The sequence below is a fragment of the Cyprinodon tularosa genome, unplaced genomic scaffold (genome assembly GCF_016077235.1).
Source record: "Cyprinodon tularosa strain WSP-4 unplaced genomic scaffold, ASM1607723v1 ctg273, whole genome shotgun sequence".
Taxonomy (NCBI): Eukaryota; Metazoa; Chordata; class Actinopteri; order Cyprinodontiformes; family Cyprinodontidae; genus Cyprinodon; species Cyprinodon tularosa.
Genome location: NW_024038978.1, coordinates 477,433 through 498,419, shown reverse-complemented (window position 1 = coordinate 498,419; position 20,987 = coordinate 477,433). Strand labels below are relative to the sequence as shown.

Sequence of the window (20,987 nt, the reverse complement as noted above, 5' to 3'; positions counted from 1 at the left end):
GAAAATGTCTCCGGACCTTTGCTGGTTGATGATTTTCTTTATTCGGACCCCGCTGATTTTTAATTGGTTAGCCCTGGCTTAGGGTCACACTCTGTAATCGTGTCCATATTTCCACACATTGTTCTGTCCTCATTCAGTTTGGATGCATGCATTTGGTTTGCATTCAAACACCTGACGTTCAGCAGAAATGTTCCTGCAAGCGACAGGAATCCAGAGAGAGTGCGAAAGGATCCACTGAAACCTGCAGTTGTCTGTTTCACCTCAGCATGGCAGACCTCGATTTTACGCTGCGAGTCGCTCTGCTTTAATTACTTTTGGAAGCCGAACAAAGCCACCGGCGTCCCTGGGGTCAATAGATCCGCCAAGTTTAGGGAGTCCAGGAGCTATGGCTGGATACCAGCCACTTTCTGCCGAGCTTAACGTAAGATTAGAGGGAGCTCAGACAGGAGCTGAAGGATACAGAGCGAGAACCCGGCAGAGAGAGCACCAGAACTGGGATGAGGCAGCTGCTGCCCAGTGTCTGCTCTGGAGCTAAGGGAGGACATTGAATGATTTAACAGTCCTTCTGGGTCTTTTCTTTTAAAGCCACCTACAAACCTCTTAAGAGGATCACCTGCTACATCTTTAGCAACATTATTTTACATTTTGATTGAAAAAAAGCTCATCTCCGCTGCTCTTGTTCGCCCTTCATTACAACCTCATTTAGATACTGATTGGTTTTGCCGATGCAACATGAAAACACACAAAAGTTCAGATTTTTCAACTCATTTGAATGTTATTTGAGAACTTTTTGGGTGCAGCAGCGTAGCCATAAAGGAGGATGGGGATCTACGACCAGCATGAGGTGTTAGGAAAAAGCCAACATAGTTATGAAAGCTTACTTCCTTTTTTCCTAACTGGCCTAAAACAGGAAAGGTTTTTATTCTCATTTGATCAAAGACGGTAGAAAAAAATAGTTTTTATACATTGTGTGAAACTATCTGGTTTATACCATATATATTAACATACTGTAATTAATAACAATGGTTATATCCATCATTTATATTGTTGACTGAATATGTTATGAATCTTAAGTTATACTGGGTTCAAACCAGCAGAATACCGTTTGTTGAAAATGTGTTTGTGTATCTTCTGTTGTTTTTTTTTTTTGTTCTTAAATAAAGCTGCTGTCTCACTGTTTCTTAACTTGTCTGTTGGTGTATGTGAAATAAATCTTCTGTAGGTTCAAAGGGTGTAACTTTATGATGAAATTTGGTGGGGGCAAATGGTGGGGGCTGATGGACCTACAGTTACTCCACCTGAACGCTTTCATTAGGTTTTTGTATTTTCCAAAAATGAGCTCAAACATATATTTATTGAATGCTTTCCTATTGCTGAGAACACAAGAGAGACAGCGGGAGAGAGGAGGGAAAAAAAAATGGACTGAAAACGCTCTGAACACAGATAGCTGCACCCAACGTCTGTTACCTTCGGCTAAAGTAAATGAGCGGAAAGGGGGGGAAAAGCGGAGATTATTGGTGGAACTGTCACCACCAGTCCTTCAGAAAGTTACACCTGTGATTGGGACATTGTGTGTAAATGCACTGCAGTGATCTTTATTTATATAAAAACAAACAAATATCTGAGCTTGTTAACAAATTATATATGCTACAGTATCAGGTGTTTAGAAGGCAATGCTGGCTCAGTGTCTACTTAGATAAATTTAATTGTCTATAAACTGCTCATTAATTATGTAAATTTGGGGGAAATTTAGTTTTAAGGCTCAGAATAAAAACAGAAATGGTATTAGCATATGCAATCTAAAAAATAGTATAAAAAAATATATAATGAACATATAAGCAAAACAAAAACTGATTAAAAATATAGTGATCTTTGTCACTTTTCTGTTTTTAAAGGAAAGGACAGAAACCGTTGTTAATGTGGGGGCATGTGTCAACACCAGCTTTTGTTATGCTCATTTAGAAGAAGGGAATGGAGAGATTAAACCAGAGACACAAATGTTTGGTTTTTCAAACTTTGTCCCAACAATTTCTATAGATTTAAATGTGCAGTTAGCAAGTTTAAAATAAAAAACAAAACATTTTTATTTCCAAAATGCGGCCTTAAAACTCCCCGACAAAATCAGCGTAAATATTGGGGGAGTTTTCGAGCTCAGATCTTCCCTGGAAATGGTGTTTATTTCCTAGAAAGGTAAGATGCTCCATTTAAAACAACGTCCAATATTTCTAACTTTCTCACCCTTAGACGACATTATGCCTCTAAGCAACAGACCTAGAGCTGCAGACTGCAGAGCTTTATCTCTTCTCTTCTGCACAGCACTGGTGTCATTTCAGCTTGTCGGGTTTCTGCAAAAACCCTGGAACTTGCACTATAATCCTTTACGTTTACTGTTCTGATCGATGAAGTGCAAAAGCAAATCACTTGTTTCAACATGTTTAAAAAAAGCTAATAAAATGTTTTAAACCTCATTATATGTGGAATTGAGCTGGTTTATAGCATGACTAAAAAGGCTGCTACTGTAATTATTAACACAAACCATCAGAAACCTTAAAAATATAATAAAATATCCTGTCTTTTTCACAGGGAAAATAAAGTCAGTTGGTCACGATCAAAACAATGTCTAATATCTTGTTTTCTAGGAGCAGCAGTTGGTTATATTTCTAGAGAGCTCATTTTAGCGATGTAGTCTCTAGAACAGAAAAAAAAACAAGTTTACAGCAGCTAACAGCAGCTTTTAACGTCAAGAGGCAAAAAAGCCCAAACTGAGGCACCACAAAGGCCAAGCAAATGCTAAATTTTTTCCAGAAATTATTTATTTTGAAAAACAACTAATTACAGAAACTAGAACTTGTAATTCTGGACTAAATAAACATCTACACCTTTGATTAAACATTATTTCTGAGACAATGTTTTTTTTCCCCTGTGGAATGTTTTTGTCTAAAATATATTAAGTTAATCTAATCCAGATTAGGGTTTCCCAAAGTGTGGGGGTTATTAAACCAAAGTGAAGTAATTATATGTCTTTTTAGGGGCTTCTCCAGTCAGTTGCATTATTATTTTTCGGACCCCTGGACTAGAATACCACTCGTCAGAAAGCCTTTAAAAACTAGTAAACATTTAGGTAATTGGCAAATCCTTTTGAGTTGAATGTTCAGTTCTTAGAAGCGTTGCAGATTATTATTTGTCCCAGCATTCATGAAACCAACACCTCCTGGCATCAGGTGCTGCTCTAATCATGTCCTTTTAAAAGAAAAATCCGGTCAGCAAGGAATCACCAATGGGTCATTATTTATACCTAAAACTAATAGGTTCGCTGTTATTTAATGAATTTAGCGCTAATCAGTAAAAAAAAATAAAATATGTTTTGCCCAAATATAGTCATTTTTCCCCAAATATAGTAACACCTCACTCCTGAGACCTTCCAGCAGTGACGTCACGGTGCAGTAAGCCTTACGCCATTCTCACCGCTTTACAAGCAAAATCAATGGGAGCTACTAGACACATCTGCAATCAACAACAATTATTGAAGATTTCCAGAGGACTTCACCATTGAAATTCACCAGAGCTATAGTGAAACTGACAATGCCCACGTGCATGGCAGATGGATGTTGGAATACATTAGGTAAAAGTGAAAAAAGAATGAGTTATTTCACCTTTCTGATTCATGATTCACCACAGGTTCGTTGTTGGATTGCCAACTTGAAGATGGAGGATGTGCCATCAAACATCTTGCCAGAGAAAAAACACGTCATTAATCCGTTACTTTCTGCTTCTCATAATGCACTGGTCGTCACCATCATGGATAATAGCGCATCGCGACAATTACCAGATACAGCACTGGGACTTGCTCAACAGTCGATACCGCACCGTGACGTCACAAACCGGTAGGTGGCAGTAGTGTTTTTTGACAAACATGGATGCCTCCAGTAAAGCACATTCAAATGAAAATGACTCTTATGCTACGGTATGAATAGTATGTAATAATGTCATACTTAGAGTACTTTCAGAAGTTTGAATTCTGTGACAGACTTTTCCTTTAAAAATTCTACATCCAAATGAAGATGTTGCCTCATCAGCGTCCTTCATACATTGTACATATCTGTTGATATTTTTTGCATTTGACTGAAATTTTCATGTTTCAACAGACCACAGCTCACACTGATGTGACGGCTCTGCTTTTAGGCTATCAGGATATTAGATTAGCATTCTGTTTTCACTTTATTCTAATTACCCAAAGTCAAAAAGATGCCAACAAATTAAGAAAAATACCAAACTCAAAAGAATTAAATTTAAATAACGAGAAAACATAACATGGCATGTTTTATCTGGTTTGTTGTTGCGTTTTTATTTTTATTTTACTGGTGTTTTTAAATTTCATTTTTAAAGTAATTGACTGTTTTAAAAGCCACTTGTAAATGAAATGTGATTATTATTATCATTATTTTTTATTAGACATTAAAGTAATTTACATTAAAGCGAGAGATCAGGGTCAGTTTGCTGTTATCATTAGTACCTTGTTATCTACGACAGGTTTAAACTGAAGGCTCTAGACTTGTGCTGCTTTCCAGACCACATCCTGAATAGATGTCGAAGGTAAAAATCCTGTTTCCTTTGATTTAATCCTGAAGTGGGTGCTAAGACCAGGATGACTCAGAGTTTGCACAGGCACAACCTTGAAAGAATATCTGAAAGATTTGTATTTTTTACTAGTCTGTTTAAACAACCTTCAACTCTCTCATTTTCCATTAAAATTTGCCAACAAAGCTAAATTCAAGTTTCTTTGCCTTTATTCTATTTGAAATGTACGAGGACTCACCACTGATGAGAGGTCCACATTAATTATCCGCCGATCCTGGATGTTGATTGGCTGCAGCCCAGCAACAGACAGCTGTGCAGCTGAGCTCCGGTACAAGAAGCCCAGCAGCCAGTCTCCTCTGACAGGTGGAAAATTACAGAAAGCCTTTTACTGATGCTCCGCCACAAACAGCTGCGAATATCGACTGATCAATTTTCAAAATTTAGAAGAAAGAATTAGTGATCGTTTACCTGCAGTAGCCGTTCACTATTTTTCCTGCCACCACCTTCACCATTTTCTCCCAGGACTTCTCAGAACCGTCTACAGGCGCCCCGAGGAGGACCACATCCTCAACCATCCCTTCACTACCTGAAGATTTAAAACATTTGAAAATATTTCATCTTCAGTTAGCTTTTTATTTAAAAGCAGACAAGACGACTGCAGTTGAAATTAAATCACCTTTATCACTGGCAAGCTCCTGCAGACAGTAGTAGATGACTCGAGCCCCAAGACTAAAGCCAATCAGGCTGACAGGTCGCTTTCCCTTTTAAAATAAGCAGAAAAAAAGTCAATTAAGAATTTTTACAATATTTCAGTGCAAACATTGAATTGCATATTTTCTAACTTGCTATACAAACTTAAGGGCAGAAAAGTGTGCAGCTTGAGCCTCTGGCTGGTATCACTAAAGGTGAGCTCCTTAGAGCTTTCTGGACTCAAAATCAGCTCCCAATCAATACTGACAGCTTTTAGTGGGAGCTTCATGCAACCAGTGATGCTGGAGGAAGTCTCCATCTTTCAAGAAAACCACGTATTTATCCTGCAGGACAATATTTACTATGTACCTAAGTCCTCCATTGCATGACTAACCAGTGCAGGAGCCTCTCTGAGTTTTGCCTTTGAGTCAAAATGATCATTAAGACATAAAAACTGCCAAATGCAAAAAATGTGATTTTGTAAAAATATAATGGGAATTACGTTTAAAGAAATGAAAATGCAGCAGTAAAGGCTGTGGGATGGTTTAATTAGGAAAGCTGGGAGGGCAGTGTTGTTATTTATAAAGAGAGTAGAGCGATAAGTGATATACTTTCCTGCTCTGTCACACCTTTTTTTTTTCCAGGGGGGGCTACTTTACTTGATCTGTTTTCTGTGCTTCTAATCTCCTATTAAAGGTCAGGTATATTGATTATTCATGCCTGGATCTGCCCTGCCTGCTATATGCATGCTGTGTGATTACAAATTTGGCAAAACTGACTGTTTTCCCTTGCCATTGAGAGATTTTATTTTGCATTCCCTCCAGAGTGAAAGCATATTCCTTTGTTACCACATCTCTCTTCCCATCAGAAGCTGAATTGTCTTCTCTTCCAAATCCATCCTTTAGAGTTCTTCTTAGGCCCCTCAAAGAGCTTACTATGCTCTTGAGAGCAAAGCAATACAACACATCTCTGTGTCATTACAGATAACAACTGATAATATTAACTGTGAATTCATTGCTATCAAAAAATGAAAACTCTATTTTATTAACTCTTCACCTCATCTTTAAAAGACAGCTAATATGCATGCTTGGTGTGAGGGATTGCTGCAGAATCAATGACTTGATTCTATCAGCTCTCTTTTCCTTTGATAGAAAACACTGAACCAATCTGATTGGAAGATCTGATTAATCGTTTCTCTAAAGTGCCTTAAGATGACATGTTTTTTGAATTGGTGCTATATAAATAAACTGAATCAAACTGAAGCTCAGTGGCTTAGTGAGTAGCACAACTGCCTTGCAGGTTTCGGGTTTGATACCCGGTCCGGGGTCTTTCTGCATGGAGTTTGCATGTTCTCCCCCGATAGGTTCTCTCTGGGTACTCCGGCTTCCTCCCATATTCCAAAAACACTAATGTAAGGTTGATGTTTTTTTCCTTAGGTTTGCATGAATGGTTGTTTGTCCTGTTTCTCTCTGTGTTGCCCTGCGATGGACTGGCGACCTGTCCAGGGTCTACCCTGCCTCTCGCCCATAGACAGCTGGAGATAGGTACCAGCACCCATCGCGACCCGTATGGGATAAGCGTGACAGAAAATGGATGGATGTCACTGAGGAGTTTTTTTTATGTAATAAATGTATATTTGAACATCTAAACCACACATTTTGGATTCCACAGTAAAGCTTTAGTTTTTTATTAGTAAAACCCACTTCTCAGAAAAATACTACTCACCTAAGAACCATGGAACAGTTTTTCGTAAGAGGACAAAATAATAGAATAAAGCTACATAAAAGGGTATAGAGCAAATTAATAATCTAATTCAAAGGCTTTATTTTTTTTTTAAGCAGAAAGAGAAAGCAAGGTTGAAGTTACCAAATATTCCTAAAATTTAAAACTATTGAGACTAAACACCAACATACCTGCTGCCTACTTCTCAGAACCTGAGCCAGGTGTTTGCCCACCTCAGCTGAGCGGTTCAGGCAAACGCACCAGGGGTTGTCGATGACGCTGGCAGCAGCTAACAAAGACGCAGGCCACGTCAGGGCCGTCACAATACCTGAGGACAGAAACAGAAAACAAACAGATCCAGAACAGGTCTGCCTCTAGATATGGTTTTAATGAGCAAAGGTCAAAGTACCTGACAGCACTGTGTATTTAAGGGCTTCCTGAGCCATCATGCTGACCAGTCCGTCCAGTAGAGAGGTCATGGCGGAGCCCAGGTCCCTGAGGAAACGTGACTCCCACACCAGGCAGTACTGGTCTCCACAGTCTCCCAGGCTGCACCACGGGGCCTGGAACGAATCTGGAAACAGCAGATATAATAATATCAATAATAAATCTTATTTGTTATGCATTTTACATTTAATAAAAATCTCAAAAAGCTTCATCATAAATATATATTCGTTTATTTGATAGGGACAAGTATGTTTCATGCATCATGTCACACACTACAACATTTTAGCTACGGCTAATTCTCAATGTCTGTCCCCAGTTAGGCTTTTACACAAACACAGTGACTGTACACAAGAAAAAACAGAGCAAATTACACACTAAAACATCACAGAAATAAAATCAGGTCAGTTAGGTTATTAATGTTCACATGTCTGACCTCTCAATAAAAAGTCTTTAAGTTTATGTTTAAAAAGGACCCAGTTTAACTCTCCCTTCAGTTCTGCAGGTAATGTGTTCCAAGTTTTGGTAGCTTGTACAATGAAAGCTGATTGACCGAAAGAGGTTTTGCGTCTGGGAACTTGACAGTTTCCACTGTGGGCTCCTCTTGTGACTGAGCCCACAGCTCTGAGAGGAATTACACAGTCGCTCAAAACCTTAGGGGCCTTATCATGCAAGCATTTATATACCAGTTTTAACTGAGCAAATTTCACAAAGTTTTCGAAATTCAGCATTTTTAAATTGTTCAGACTAACACAGTGATGAGACCTGACTGGTTTTTTATCTAAGATTTTTATAGCTCTATTATAGATCATCTGAAGAGGCTTGATAGTAGTGCTTGTGGCCTGTGACCAAGAACTAATGCAGTAACTTAGATGTGAAAAGATCATGGAGTGCAGAAAACTGTGAGCAGCGTGAAACGGTAGGGAATCTCTAATCAGTTTGAATGTGTACAAGTTTGCTTTTGTTACTCTGGACACTTTTTTTACATGGCTTTCAAATTTCAATTGTGAGTCAAGTATTAGTCCTAGATACTTGATTTCTGAGACCTGCTGGATTCTAGCTCCATTTATCTGTAAATTTAGTTATTGAGATATGAGCTTGGTCCTAGAAGAGAAACAGACAGACATAGTTTTTTTAACATTCAGAGACAACCCTGCATTATGGAACCACACTGACACAGTTTGTAGATGTCCTGACAGTTCATTAGAAACTGCTTGCACAGTCTTTCCACGAACATAAATTACTGCATCGTCTGCATATAACTGAAAACCTGCTGTTGGACAAGACTCTGGCAAGTCATTTATGTATAATGTAAATAGTAGAGGGCCAAGGATGGATCCCTGTGGCACTCCTGTATTTATCTTTAAAAATGATGATTTTTCATTGTTTATTGTGACACACTGCTCTCTTCCTTCTAAGTATGATTCAAACCACTGTAAAGTTTTCGGTGAAAATTTTAATTTGGATAATTTTGTAATTAGAATTTTATGATTTAACGTATCAAATGCCTTTTTGAGATCCAAAAAGACTGCGCCTACTATTTCCCCGCTGTCTATTGCCAACTTTATTTGTTCAACAAAATAACAGTTTGCTGTATCCGTATTTAAAACTAATAACTAATTTAAAACTAAACATCATTGTAGAGTACATATAATTAAATATGTCGGTGGCATAATTATAAAAGCTTAACAGTCGTAAGTTCTGCTAAAAGGAAATGTTTTTAAATCCTTTTATAAAAGTCTGGATAGTCTGTGGTTCCCTCAGATGATCAGGGAGGGCATTCCAGGTCCGAGGAGCGGCAGAGCAGAAGGCACGGTCGCCCATGGAGCTTAGCTTAGCTTATTTGTTTGTTTTCAGGGGAACATCCAGGTGGTCCTTGAATGCTGAGTGCTTTTGCAGCCATTGTTAGTGAAGGGGACACTAAGCTTTTGACAGTGTTTCAGAGGAAGGGAGGCGCACAGTTTTATGCAAAAGCATAAATTTGATCTGCCTTTTCTTTTTTAATTACACATAGAAACAATAGATAGAGTTCAAAATTTTGTGCATTTAATGTCTCTTTATCTATGCTAATTTCTTCCCAGGAATTAATCAAACAATGTAATGCACAAAGATGAACCTTTGAAGTTCATTGAATCACCTAAATATCAAAGCTAATATGTGCAGGATTCTTTTGTGCATTTACTGTAATTATTTGTCAGTTTTTTCATATAAAGCTTCAATGTTTCCGGTGTGTCAATGTTATTTAAATAACAATGTGATGTAAAATATAAACGGAAATATAATTACCATCATTTAACATTTTACGGCAACTCAGTCAGTTTTTAGTGTATTTTATAATGATCAAATGTTATATTATAAATGTGGGAAGAACTTGTCTGTAGTGAAGCTGTTGGTTTATTTATTCATCAGGGTTTATACAGGAATGAGTAACTCTTATTTAATGTTTTTTAATGCTCTTAGAAATAATTTTAATGACATCAACAAGTACTCATGACTCTCATATATACCCGGCAAAATCTTTCGTCATCTTTACCGTCGACAGGCTGCAGCCAGGTCCAGAATTCCTCGTTTTCCACGCAGTTTTGTGGAAATTTTAAATTTCCCAATCTCTAGCTTTTTCTCCGCCTTGAGCTTCTTTCCCGAACAAACGGCTTTATGATCAATCGGAAGCAGTATTGCGATATATCTGACAAAAATTGTTTTTATAAGCTTTTTTTTTTTTTAATAAGGCATTTTAAATGCCACAATAATCACATTTAATGCATTTTAATGCCAATTAAGGCCTTAATTTAAAAAATAATAATTTAATGACTTTTAATGACTTGTAGAAAGCTGGATTCATGTTTCTGTCATATTTTACTGCAGTTTTTCTGAAACCTGTGGGCTAATCAGTGGCTTGATAGGGGTGTCCCCCTTTTATTCACCATTTGCTGTAATTGTTGATCTTTTCCAGTCCACTTTAAACCTTTTTCCACACCATGTTTTTTTATCTAGCTCCTACTTTCCTTGCTAAACCATATGTGTCACTACGTTAATTAAATGAATCAAATTCTGTACCTGGAGGAATATCTTAATTTCCCCCTTTTAATATAACGAAATATGCCCGTCACCAAAGCAACCAGACCCTGCATGCCGTTTGCCTAAACAGGACAGATGAGCACTGAGAGACGTTTTTATGGCACGCTGTCGATGGTTTACTTTAAGATTTCATCAAATATAAACCCTCACTGTTTGATGAAATGTAAAGAAACTAAACTAACCTTTGAAACAATATAACAAAGTGCGGCTTAATTAAAATAAAACATATCTACAGTACTAGTGGTAAGCATCTATCATAGTCCTCATATTGTGATAAGTTTCTAGTCATGATAAATATTTTTGATTTACTGTCAAATCAATGATGATTAAAAATTCCAGAAAAAAATTGGGGAATTCTCTGATATTTTTTTTTTTCTTTCATTTTCTTCTATTTAGGCAGTTAACAATTTGAAGAATTTGATTAAACTTGGTAACTGAGAAATTTAAAGATATAAATCATATTTCTTTATAAATCTGGTTTCCTGAAGAAGCTGAAGCTGATTATCGTTCCTAAAGCGCAAACCTCCAAACCTGTTTGCAGAAAGCGGAACCTTTACTTACTATATTTACCACTACAGAGCCAGCCCGTCACTGCGATGGTCAGGTGAAGATGCTTCCCGGAGCTCATGGGTCGAAATTCAAACTCCTCTATGGCGCCAACACACTTATTCATCTTATAGCCTTCAGAGAGGATGCAGGGAAAATCAAGCATCAAGAAGAATCAAGGAGGGGTGTTAGATTGAAATGTTCACCGACTACATATTATGACTCACAGTCTAAGAGCTGCTGTTGCCTTAAACAATGCAATCTCATCCAGACCCTGATCTTTTATATATTTACCTTAAAGGAATAGTACACCCAAAACATGATTAGCCTTCATTTTCTACTCACCCCCATGCTGAACAACACTCTGGAGTACTTTTTTGATATCTCAAATGCATCTGGAGATCTGGGAGGCTTCTTGCTGTCTGCTGACATTCAAATAATGGAGGTCTATGGTGACCGAGACAGAAAGGTCCATAAAAGTCCACAAAAAACGTGTCAATATTCCTCCATACTGCTCGTCCAATGTATTCCAAGTGTCCTGAGTGGGTAGCGTCCATAATTTACTCGAAACAAAGTAATTTAGAATGTTTTTAGAGCATAAACAGTAGTGTATAGGATTTCCTAAAAGCGCGTTCACGAGTCTACGGAAACCGCGGCCAGACCAAACCAGACTTTCGTCTGGTTTGGTCTGGTTTGAAATCCTAAAGGATTTCAAAAGTCATGAAATCCTTCATGACTCCTTCAAAAGTCATGAAATCCTTTAGGATTTCATGCGCTTTTCCGCATGAGTCTACGGAAACCGCGGCAGACCAAACCAGACGAAAGTGCGCATTCAGCTCGGCAAAGAACTCATGCTCTTCCTTAACACTGAAGTCCTCAGACATTTTTCTTTTGTTGTATCTTTCTTTGCACAGGTAAACAGCACATTTCTTCTTCTACGCTTGCATTATCGGCGGAGCAGACGCTGAATGCGCACTTTCGTCTGGTTTGGTCTGCCGCGGTTTCCGTAGACTCGTGAACGCGCTTTTAGGAAATCCTATACACTACTGTTTATGCTCTAAAAACATTCTAAATTACTTTGTTTCGAGTAAATTATGGACGCTACCCACTCAGGAGACTTGGAATACATTGGACGAGCAGTATGGAGGAATATTGACACGTTTTTTGTGGACTTTTATGGACCTTTCTGCCTCGGGCACCATAGACCGCCATTATTTGAATGTCAGCAGACAGCAAGAAGCCTCCCAGATCTCCAGATGCATTTGAGATATCAAAAAAGTACTCCAGAGTGTTGTTCAGCATGGGGGTGAGTAGAAAATGAAGGCTAATCATGTTTTGGGTGTACTATTCCTTTAAAACCCAGCACTTTCTCTATTATATACCCATTTGTTTATTTTTACTTCCATTGAGTTTTTCTCTGTGTTTTTGTGGAGTTTTCTTACCAGTCAGTCCAGCTCCAGCGGCCCCAAACAGAGAAGCCATGATGGCGATGCCAGCAGTTGATCCCAGTGCAGCGGCCCCCCCGGCCCCCAGGACGGCACCTGCTCCAGCTGCCACCAAAGGGGCTGCCAGGCCACCTGTCACACCTGGCAAAAAAAAACCATGGTTGCAGAATGTAGAAAACCTCACATAGACTCCAGTTTAGAGAATATTGTTGCTATGATGAGCAGAAATAATCACCAATCAAAGTCCCTCCTCCCACAGTGGCCAACCCAATGAGAAGGTAGCGTCTTAACTTTCGTCCTCTTTCTCTCCTCCGCCGGCGGGAGGACTCCTCTCTGGAGAAAACAGCGAGATAAAGCTAAACTGATCCGACTCCTCCAATCCCTCCTAGATAAAACTTCTAAGCTCTCTCATATAAATCCATCCATTCATCCATCTTACTCGCTCTCCTCTACTGCTTCCCTCAGCCTCTCTCCAAGCGTCTCCTCAAACTCCTCCAGCTGCTGCGGGGACACTCGCAGCAGGCAGCTAACATGGCGGATCAGGACTCTGGATCTGGCATCATACTGACCTGATAGGGACCAACCAAAGATCACCATCTTAGGATAACTTTTGTTTAGTTTTTTATCTGTACCAACAGATGTGATGTCATAGGTTCCTCACCATCTTTGACAGACAAAGACACCAGATCCTGGAAAAGAAGAGAAGAGCTGGTTAGAGCAGAAAGTCATTCCACTGCCATTTTTGTTTTCTGTGTAATTCAAATTATTTTGGTAAATTTTTGACGTATAAATTAATAATAAAGAGCTAGTAATCAAACCAATTATTTACCATAAAGGTTTTGGTCTTTCTCAGTCTACATAAGAAAAAACATCACTTTCCATAAACATACGTCCAGACATAACATTAAACATACATGTAACATACCTAATCACAGATATAAGAGGTTATATCATTTTTTCCTTAGCATGTTCAAAAATACCATCAGTAAATTATATTTATTCAGTTTTTAACTCAAACAGGTTCTGAATTCCAGAAGGGAGACTTAGATTCAATGCTTTGCATGCTATTTCTTATATTTTTCTATATGCAGTGTTTTTAATTTTTAAAGTGTTCCTTTGAACAAAAAGTTTAGTTACTGGTTTGTTATATCCCATTTTATTATTGGGTCCAATTGTTTCTTTGTTTTGTAACTGTACAAATATGTAAAAAAAATATATATATTTTATTTGCATTTTCCAGTATTTTTGAGCAACATGAGAAATAAGGCAAAACCACAGAGACATTTATAATATGCACAACTTTTACATAAAGTTTGTAAACTAAATTTGTTGTCCAAAAGTATACCTAAAAATGTGTTATTAAAGACTCTTTGTGTGGCTTAACTTTATTATTGATCTGATTACCAGAAAATACATGAAACTTTATCTTATTTTCATTTCAGGATTGCTTACTGTCATCTAGAGATCAACAGATAATATGGAGCTAAATCAGTGACAGCTTGCATTGGCACCAGGGCTGGGTAAAAAAATCGATTTAATCGATTTTGAAACGATTCCTTTACATTTTTGCAAATCGATGTCTAGGGAATGAGATTGATTCATTTTATAGTGACCCACGTGACGTTCACATTCAAATAAGCAGGAAAGATGCACTCAAGATGACTTCAAGCCAGACAGCTGCAAATATACCCCATAGGTTGACTGAAGACATTTGAAATGGGGGCTGACTAGAAAACACCCTGTAGTTGTTACAGACAATGCTGCAAATATGGTTTGTGCAGTGAAGATAATGCAGCTCATGCATGTCTGCTGTCTCATGTCTGCTTGCTCGAGTGAGGCTTCACTTTTTCACTTTTCACAAACAAGTTTGCACTTTTGAGACAGTTTTGTTCACATCTCGTTTAAACTGTCTGATTTACAACTTTGCACTTTGTGTTTAATGTGACAGGAAAAAACAAAATACATGAGTATTTTGAAACACAGTTGAAACACTTTCATTATTGTAAAAAAACAGATCGAATCAAAATTAATCGATTTAGAACTGTAGGAATCAAAATCGAATCGATTCAGGACTTTGGCGAAAAATAACCAGCCCTAATTGGCATTAAATGTAAGATTTAGCATTGAAATTGTAAACATTGAAAATTCAAACATTGAAAATAGAAACAATGAAATTTAAAACCTTGAACATTAAAATATTGAAAATTCAATTGCAAAAAATAAAAAATTTAACATAAAAAATGTAAAAAAATAAAATGATGAAGCTGTCATTTGTAGCTAGAGCTTTATTTATGATGAGAGATGATTGCAGAGTGACTTTAGGCTATGATGTCACTACAAGCTGGCACTACTTTTGCATCCTGGGGGCGGGGCTAAACTGAAGCATCCTTCAGGGTACTTTTTTTGTTTTCCCGGTACCTCGCCATCTACCTGTAGTAAACTAATGAAGGGCTCCAGCTGAAGTGCTGCTGCTCAGCCACAAATAAGGTTGTTGATTTTGTTGTATAAAATGACAAGTAATCTAGTAGGTTTAGTTTCAAACTAAGCTAAGTGACGACCTACATTTCAAGAAGAAAACAAGAGCTTGCAATATCTATGGAGTGAAATCAGTGAAGGACCCCGAAGGAGGCTTCAGTTTAGCCCCGCCCCCTTGATTCAAAACCAGTACCAGCTTGTAGTGACATCATAGTTTAAAGGTATAGCGGAGGATGTTATTTTTCTGGGTTGATCATCAAAATAAGTGATCCTCCTAATTGTCAATCATTCTGGCGATATGTTAATGTAAGGCTGTCCTACGAGCTCGTCCCCATTTTAATTTACCGGCAATGAGTCTGACATAGTGGAAAAATTGCAAATCTTCTTTTGGAAAGTAAGTTTGTATGAGTGAGTGTGCACAAGGAGAAATGGGTTTGTGCATGCTCTCGCACGCATTTCCCTCTCTGGAGCGGGTACAGGGTTTTAAATGTGCACAACCCTGGAGCGCCCTCTCCAGGGTTGTGCACATTTAAAACCCTGTACCCGTATAAAATGAAAATAAATCCTCCACTATACCTTTAAGCAACTCTGCAGCCAGTCACATATTTCCTCTCTCATGGAAAATATGTTCCATCTGAGAATGACAGCTATGTCATATTTTTTTTATGGAGAAATTTGAATGTTTGACTTTTTAATGTTTGAATATTTAGTGTTTCCATTTCCAATGTTTCAAATGTCAGTATTTAAATTTCCAATGCCAAATCTGGTATTATATTTCAATGCAATTTTATATTGATTTAGCTCCATATGATAAAGGTTTTTCCGACGGATACTGATTATTCTGTCATAATTCTAATCATCCTCGATATGTGCTGAGGAGATTTTTGGGCTGATTCTTGGAGCTAATATTTCCTTTTCTTCCATTCATCATAACATGATGAATGTTACACGATACTCAGTTTAAACAAAAAACAAGGAAATATTAACAAATGAAACAAAACATTAACAACAAACAAAAATTTAAAAAACACTTCATACTCAGAAAAAGGTTTTGAAATTACTTTACTTGTTTTAGATTTTCTTTTTAAAATTTTTTTTATATATTATTCTTTCAAGCTTTTTTTTTCATTGTTTATCTGTTGAATTTATTTCTATTTCTCTTTCAGATAGAGTTGTACGAATTTTACTAACGTCCAGCAGACCAATAGACATGCTTCTTCACTCCTCACTACAGAGGAAAGCCTGCGCCCAGAAATAAAGGGAGTGATCTGTAAAACGCAATGTTGAAAAGGATGCTATTCATAAAAGTTAGTCTGAAAAAGATAATTTTGAAAAAAATAAAATAAAATGGAAAACAATAAAGTATGAAAAAACAAAAAACTAAATGTGAGAATACAGCTAACTCTCAAAACCTCTCAAATTTGTCAAATTTCCATTTTCTTTTCATGCAACAATAATGGAGCAAAATTCACTCTACTGGATAACAAATGCAGGAGGCAGCAGTGCATGCACTTCACCTTCTGATAATGTGTAGCTTTTAGACGCACTAATGAATCGACCAATGTATGCACATACCGACTAAAAAAATGAAGAAAAAATGCTCTTTTTCTACTATTTGTTTCAATGTGTTCATATTCTCATTTTTCTTCAAAGAAGAAAAAATGTTTCATCTTTAACACAACAGACACACAAAAGACTCTATTTTTTACTCCTAATTAGATTTTTAAGTCAATCTCTGACTCCCATTTATACCTTGGTTCTATAACAAGCATAATCTTCTGTCCTTGTGTTGTGCTAATGATAGGACATCATTTGCTCTCCTTTCTTAATAATAATTCACAGACATTATTTTAATTTTGTAATGACCCAGTTTCCAACAAAAGGTGTTATTAACCATCCTCCACACTTATTAGCACCACTGGTAGAAAATTGTGTGTAAAAAAAAAAAATCCTAATCACGTTTTTTAACAAAGCTTTTAGATATATCAGCAGCAGAAGGAATAATTGCTGCTTTCAGATTCTGCATAAAAGCAACTGGAACATTCAATACATGATTGTTTTAAACAGTAGAGTAAATACCATAAAAATGGAAAAATGTAAAAAAAAAATCAAGGTTTTAAGGGACTTAATGATGTTAAAGGAGAGCAATGATTTATAAAATAATCTAAATAACTGCAACTGTGAAAATGAGGCTGGACGATGACCGGGGGTTTATCTTCCAACATCTGCTGTGAGCAGAACGGTGAGAGTGGAAACAAACCTCTTTTAACTCCGATTTTTAACTAATCTTTACATGTTTTATCATAAAAGCAGCTATAGAGCAGCACCATTTCCTTCTTTATTAAAGCGTCAAACACCTGTATGATGGGTGTGGCTCCTGCAGCCACCAATGGATCAGCCAGTAGGATGGAGAGAAAGGTATCGATCCCCTCGAAACCCAGACCAGACAGGAAAGCCCCCATAACTGGCATCACCGACTCATCCAGATCCAGCCACTGGACCAAGCTCTGCAAGTACTGCTCCCTAAACACCCTAAGGAAGAGATAAGAACAAGAATGAAGCTTTAATTACAGTAAACAGGACTCAGGATTTGATGATGCGATACGATCGCCCACACACCTGTTTTCAGATCCAGCGAACAACTGGCCTAAGGAGACACTGCACAGAGCAGCAAAAGCAAAGCGGCTCTGTTCGCTCAGCTGTCGGCTGATTATGTCCTCCGGCCTGTGATCTTCCTTCCCTGCTCCGCGAGGTGATAAATGGACAAGGTTGAACGATTAATAACATAACCAGAATTAGACACATGGTGGGAAAAAAAGCAAACATTACTCCATGTCACATGGTGCATTAGTATACATTTGTATTCAGCACCACGGACAGAATCTATTCACTTTCACTGCAAATTCAAATGTACTTCAAATAAATGTCTCGACTTGAACCCCACAGCATATTGTTTCCACCACCATGTGTTAAGGTGGGGTACAGAGTGATGCAGTGAATTTAGCTTCAAACAAATAGACATCTACAATCTTTTCAGTGTATGTTATCTTTAATAGATGTCTTATTTGTGAAGGAGAGTTATAAAAAAAAAATATTCTGAGCTTCCTGTATAGATATGCTACTATAGACTTAGACTGCTGGAGGACATAGGGACCCCTTTTCATCATTCTATTCTCCCATTCTGCAGTATTTGTTAGTTTAATCTCTAATGTTATGCTCTCTCTACTTTTTTTTCATGATAGCTTCATCTGGTCTGTACCTGCTTGGCTGTGACGCCAGCCCAGAGAGAAATATCAGCTGTGCTGCTGCCACCATCAGCTTTGTTTATACAGGTGCTGGTCATAAAATTAGAATATCATGAAAAAGTAGATTGATTTCAGTAATTCCATTTAAAAAGTGAAACTTGTATATTATATTCATACATTACATACAAACTCATATATTTCAGATGTTTATTTTGTTTAATTTTGATGATTACAAATGACAACAAATGAAAATCTCAAATTCATCATATCAGAAAATTAGAATATTGTGAAAAGGTTCAAAATTGATGGCCCCTGGTGCCACACTCTAATCAGCTAATTAACTCAAACCACCTGCAAAAGCCTTTAAATGGTCTTTCAGTCTAGTTCTATAGGCTACACAATCATGGGGAAGACTGCTGACTTGACAGTTGTCCAAAAGACGACCATCGACACCTTGCACAAGGAGGGCAAGACACAAAAGGTCATCGCTAAAGAGGCTGGCTGTTCACAGAGCTCAGTGTCCAAGCACATTAATAGAGAGGCGAAGGGAAGGAAAAGATGTGGTCGAAAAAAGTGTACAAGCAAGAGAGATAACCGCACCCTGGAGAGGATTGTGAAACAAAACCCATTCAAAAATGTGGGGGAGATTCACAAAGAGTGGACTGCAGCTGGAGTGAGTGCTTCAAGAACCACCACACACAGACGTATGAAAGACATGGGTTTCTGCTGTCGCATTCCTTGTGTCAAGCCACTCTTGAACCACAGACAGCGTCAGAAGCGTCTTGCCTGGGCTAAAGAGAAACAGGACTGGACTGCTGGTGAGTGGTCCAAAGTCATGTTCTCTGATGAAAGTAAATTTTGCATTTCCTTTGGAAATCAAGGTCCCAGAGTCTGGAGGAAAAGAAGAGAGGCACTTCATCCACGTTGCTTGAAGTCCAGTGTAAAGTTTCCACAGTCAGTGATGGTTTGGGGTGCCATGTCATCTGCTGGTGTTGGTCCATTGTGTTTTCTGAGGTCCAGGGTCAACGCAGCCACATACCAGGAAGTTTTAGAGCACTTCATGCTTCCTGCAGCTGACCAACTTTTTGGAGATGCAGATTTCATTTTCCAACAGGACTTGGCACCTGCACACAGTGCCAAAGCTACCAGTACCTGGTTGAAGGACCATGGTATCCCTGTTCTTAATTGGCCAGCAAACTCTCCTGACCTTAACCCCATAGAAAATCTATGGGGTATTGTGAAGAAGAAGATGCAATACACCAGACCCAACAATTCAGAAGAGCTAAAAGCCACTATTAGAGCAACCTGGGCTATCATAACACCTGAGCAGTGCCATAGACTGATCGACTCCATGCCACGCCGCATTGCTGCAGTAATACAGGCCAAAGGAGGCCCAACTAAATACTGAGTGCTGTACATGCTCATACTTTTCATGTTCATACTTTTCAGTTGGCCAACATTTCTATAAATCCTTTGTTTTTATTGGTCTTCAGTAATATTCTAATTTTCTGATATGATGAATTTGAGATTTTCATTTGTTGTCATTTGTAATCATCAAAATTAAACAAAATAAACATCTGAAATATATGAGTTTGTATGTAATGTATGAATATAATATACAAGTTTCACTTTTTAAATGGAATTACTGAAATCAATCTATTTTTTCATGATATTCTAATTTTATGACCAGCACCTGTAGATGTGTGACTAACCGAATGTGCTCTCTTCATCCTCTGACATTGGAGCTGGCTTGGAGCTTGTCTGCCTGGCTGTGTGTTTTCTGGATGGAGCTAACTGTGGAGCTGGTTGACAATTAACTTTTGTATCTCTGCTTCTTTTCCTATCTCCTCTTCAGTCTCCCTGAACCCCAGTTGGCCTCGGCAGATGGCCGCTCACACTGAGCCTGGTTCTGCTGGAGGTTTCTTCCTGTTAAAAGGGACTTTTTCCTCTCCACTGTTGCTACAAGCATGCTTAGTGTGAGGGATTGCCTTGGAGTCAACGAGTCGATGCAATCAACTGATTTTCCTTAGATAGAAAACTTTGAATCAATCTGACTGTGTGATCTGGTTGAATTGTTTCTTTAAAGTGCCTTGAGATGACATGTGAATGTGACATTGTGAGTTCGCGCTATATAAATAAACTTAATTGAATTTCCTTTTGGAGTAAAGCTCCACTTTACTGTAATGTTGGTTTATTACGTTGAAAATATTCATGTGGAGCTCGGTGGATAATCTTTTCCACTGATTTTAGTCAGTCAAAATAACATTACGGTTCCATTTTAAAAAGATTTGAACTTCCTGAGTTATAAATGCAGCCTTTTTCTTACAGTGTCATTTATAAAAACTGGATTAAAGTCTAAGTTTATACTTCTCATTATCTCTCTAATGAGCTGACCTGAATTCAGCTGCTTAACGGCGGCCCACATATTCAGTTTCGCTCCGTCTTTTCATTAAAATACATTTTCCGGTTATTGCTACAAAACTCTTGAATTCAATAACAGCAGCAGCAGCAGTGCATTAGTTCCAACAGCTGTCCCCTCTGATCAGTTCTGCCTCTATTTTAGTCAGTAAGCTAGCTTTATAAAACACAAATGTTGCAGCGGGTTAACGTCCTTATTTCAATACAATAATCATAAAAAAGTTCAAAGAATGTAGTTTCACCTGGAGAGAAGTCGCTGTGAGTTTTGCTTTGTTTTTCCTCCATGATTGTAGCTCAATAGCAACTCAAGAGGACTGAACTTTTGTTGCATTCACGTTCCCTCTGC

At 37.9% G+C, this 20,987-nt stretch overlaps 1 protein-coding gene across 1 annotated transcript in view; it reads right to left on the bottom strand.

Moving 5' to 3' along the window:
- Positions 1–20,987, bottom strand: part of tmco4 (transmembrane and coiled-coil domains 4) — a 23,296-nt gene extending 2,309 nt beyond the window's left edge. Inside the window, exons 1-13 of the mRNA XM_038289861.1 lie at positions 20,884–20,987; positions 17,598–17,718; positions 17,336–17,510; positions 13,165–13,192; positions 12,943–13,072; positions 12,739–12,836; positions 12,501–12,644; positions 11,074–11,193; positions 7,400–7,564; positions 7,182–7,318; positions 5,255–5,339; positions 5,047–5,164; positions 4,817–4,934 (exon numbers count right to left, since the gene is read on the bottom strand). Of these exons, the coding sequence (XP_038145789.1) occupies positions 4,817–4,934; positions 5,047–5,164; positions 5,255–5,339; positions 7,182–7,318; positions 7,400–7,564; positions 11,074–11,193; positions 12,501–12,644; positions 12,739–12,836; positions 12,943–13,072; positions 13,165–13,192; positions 17,336–17,510; positions 17,598–17,718; positions 20,884–20,926 (1,482 nt within the window). The 5' untranslated portion in view covers positions 20,927–20,987. The remainder of the gene's footprint in view (positions 1–4,816; positions 4,935–5,046; positions 5,165–5,254; positions 5,340–7,181; positions 7,319–7,399; positions 7,565–11,073; positions 11,194–12,500; positions 12,645–12,738; positions 12,837–12,942; positions 13,073–13,164; positions 13,193–17,335; positions 17,511–17,597; positions 17,719–20,883) is intronic.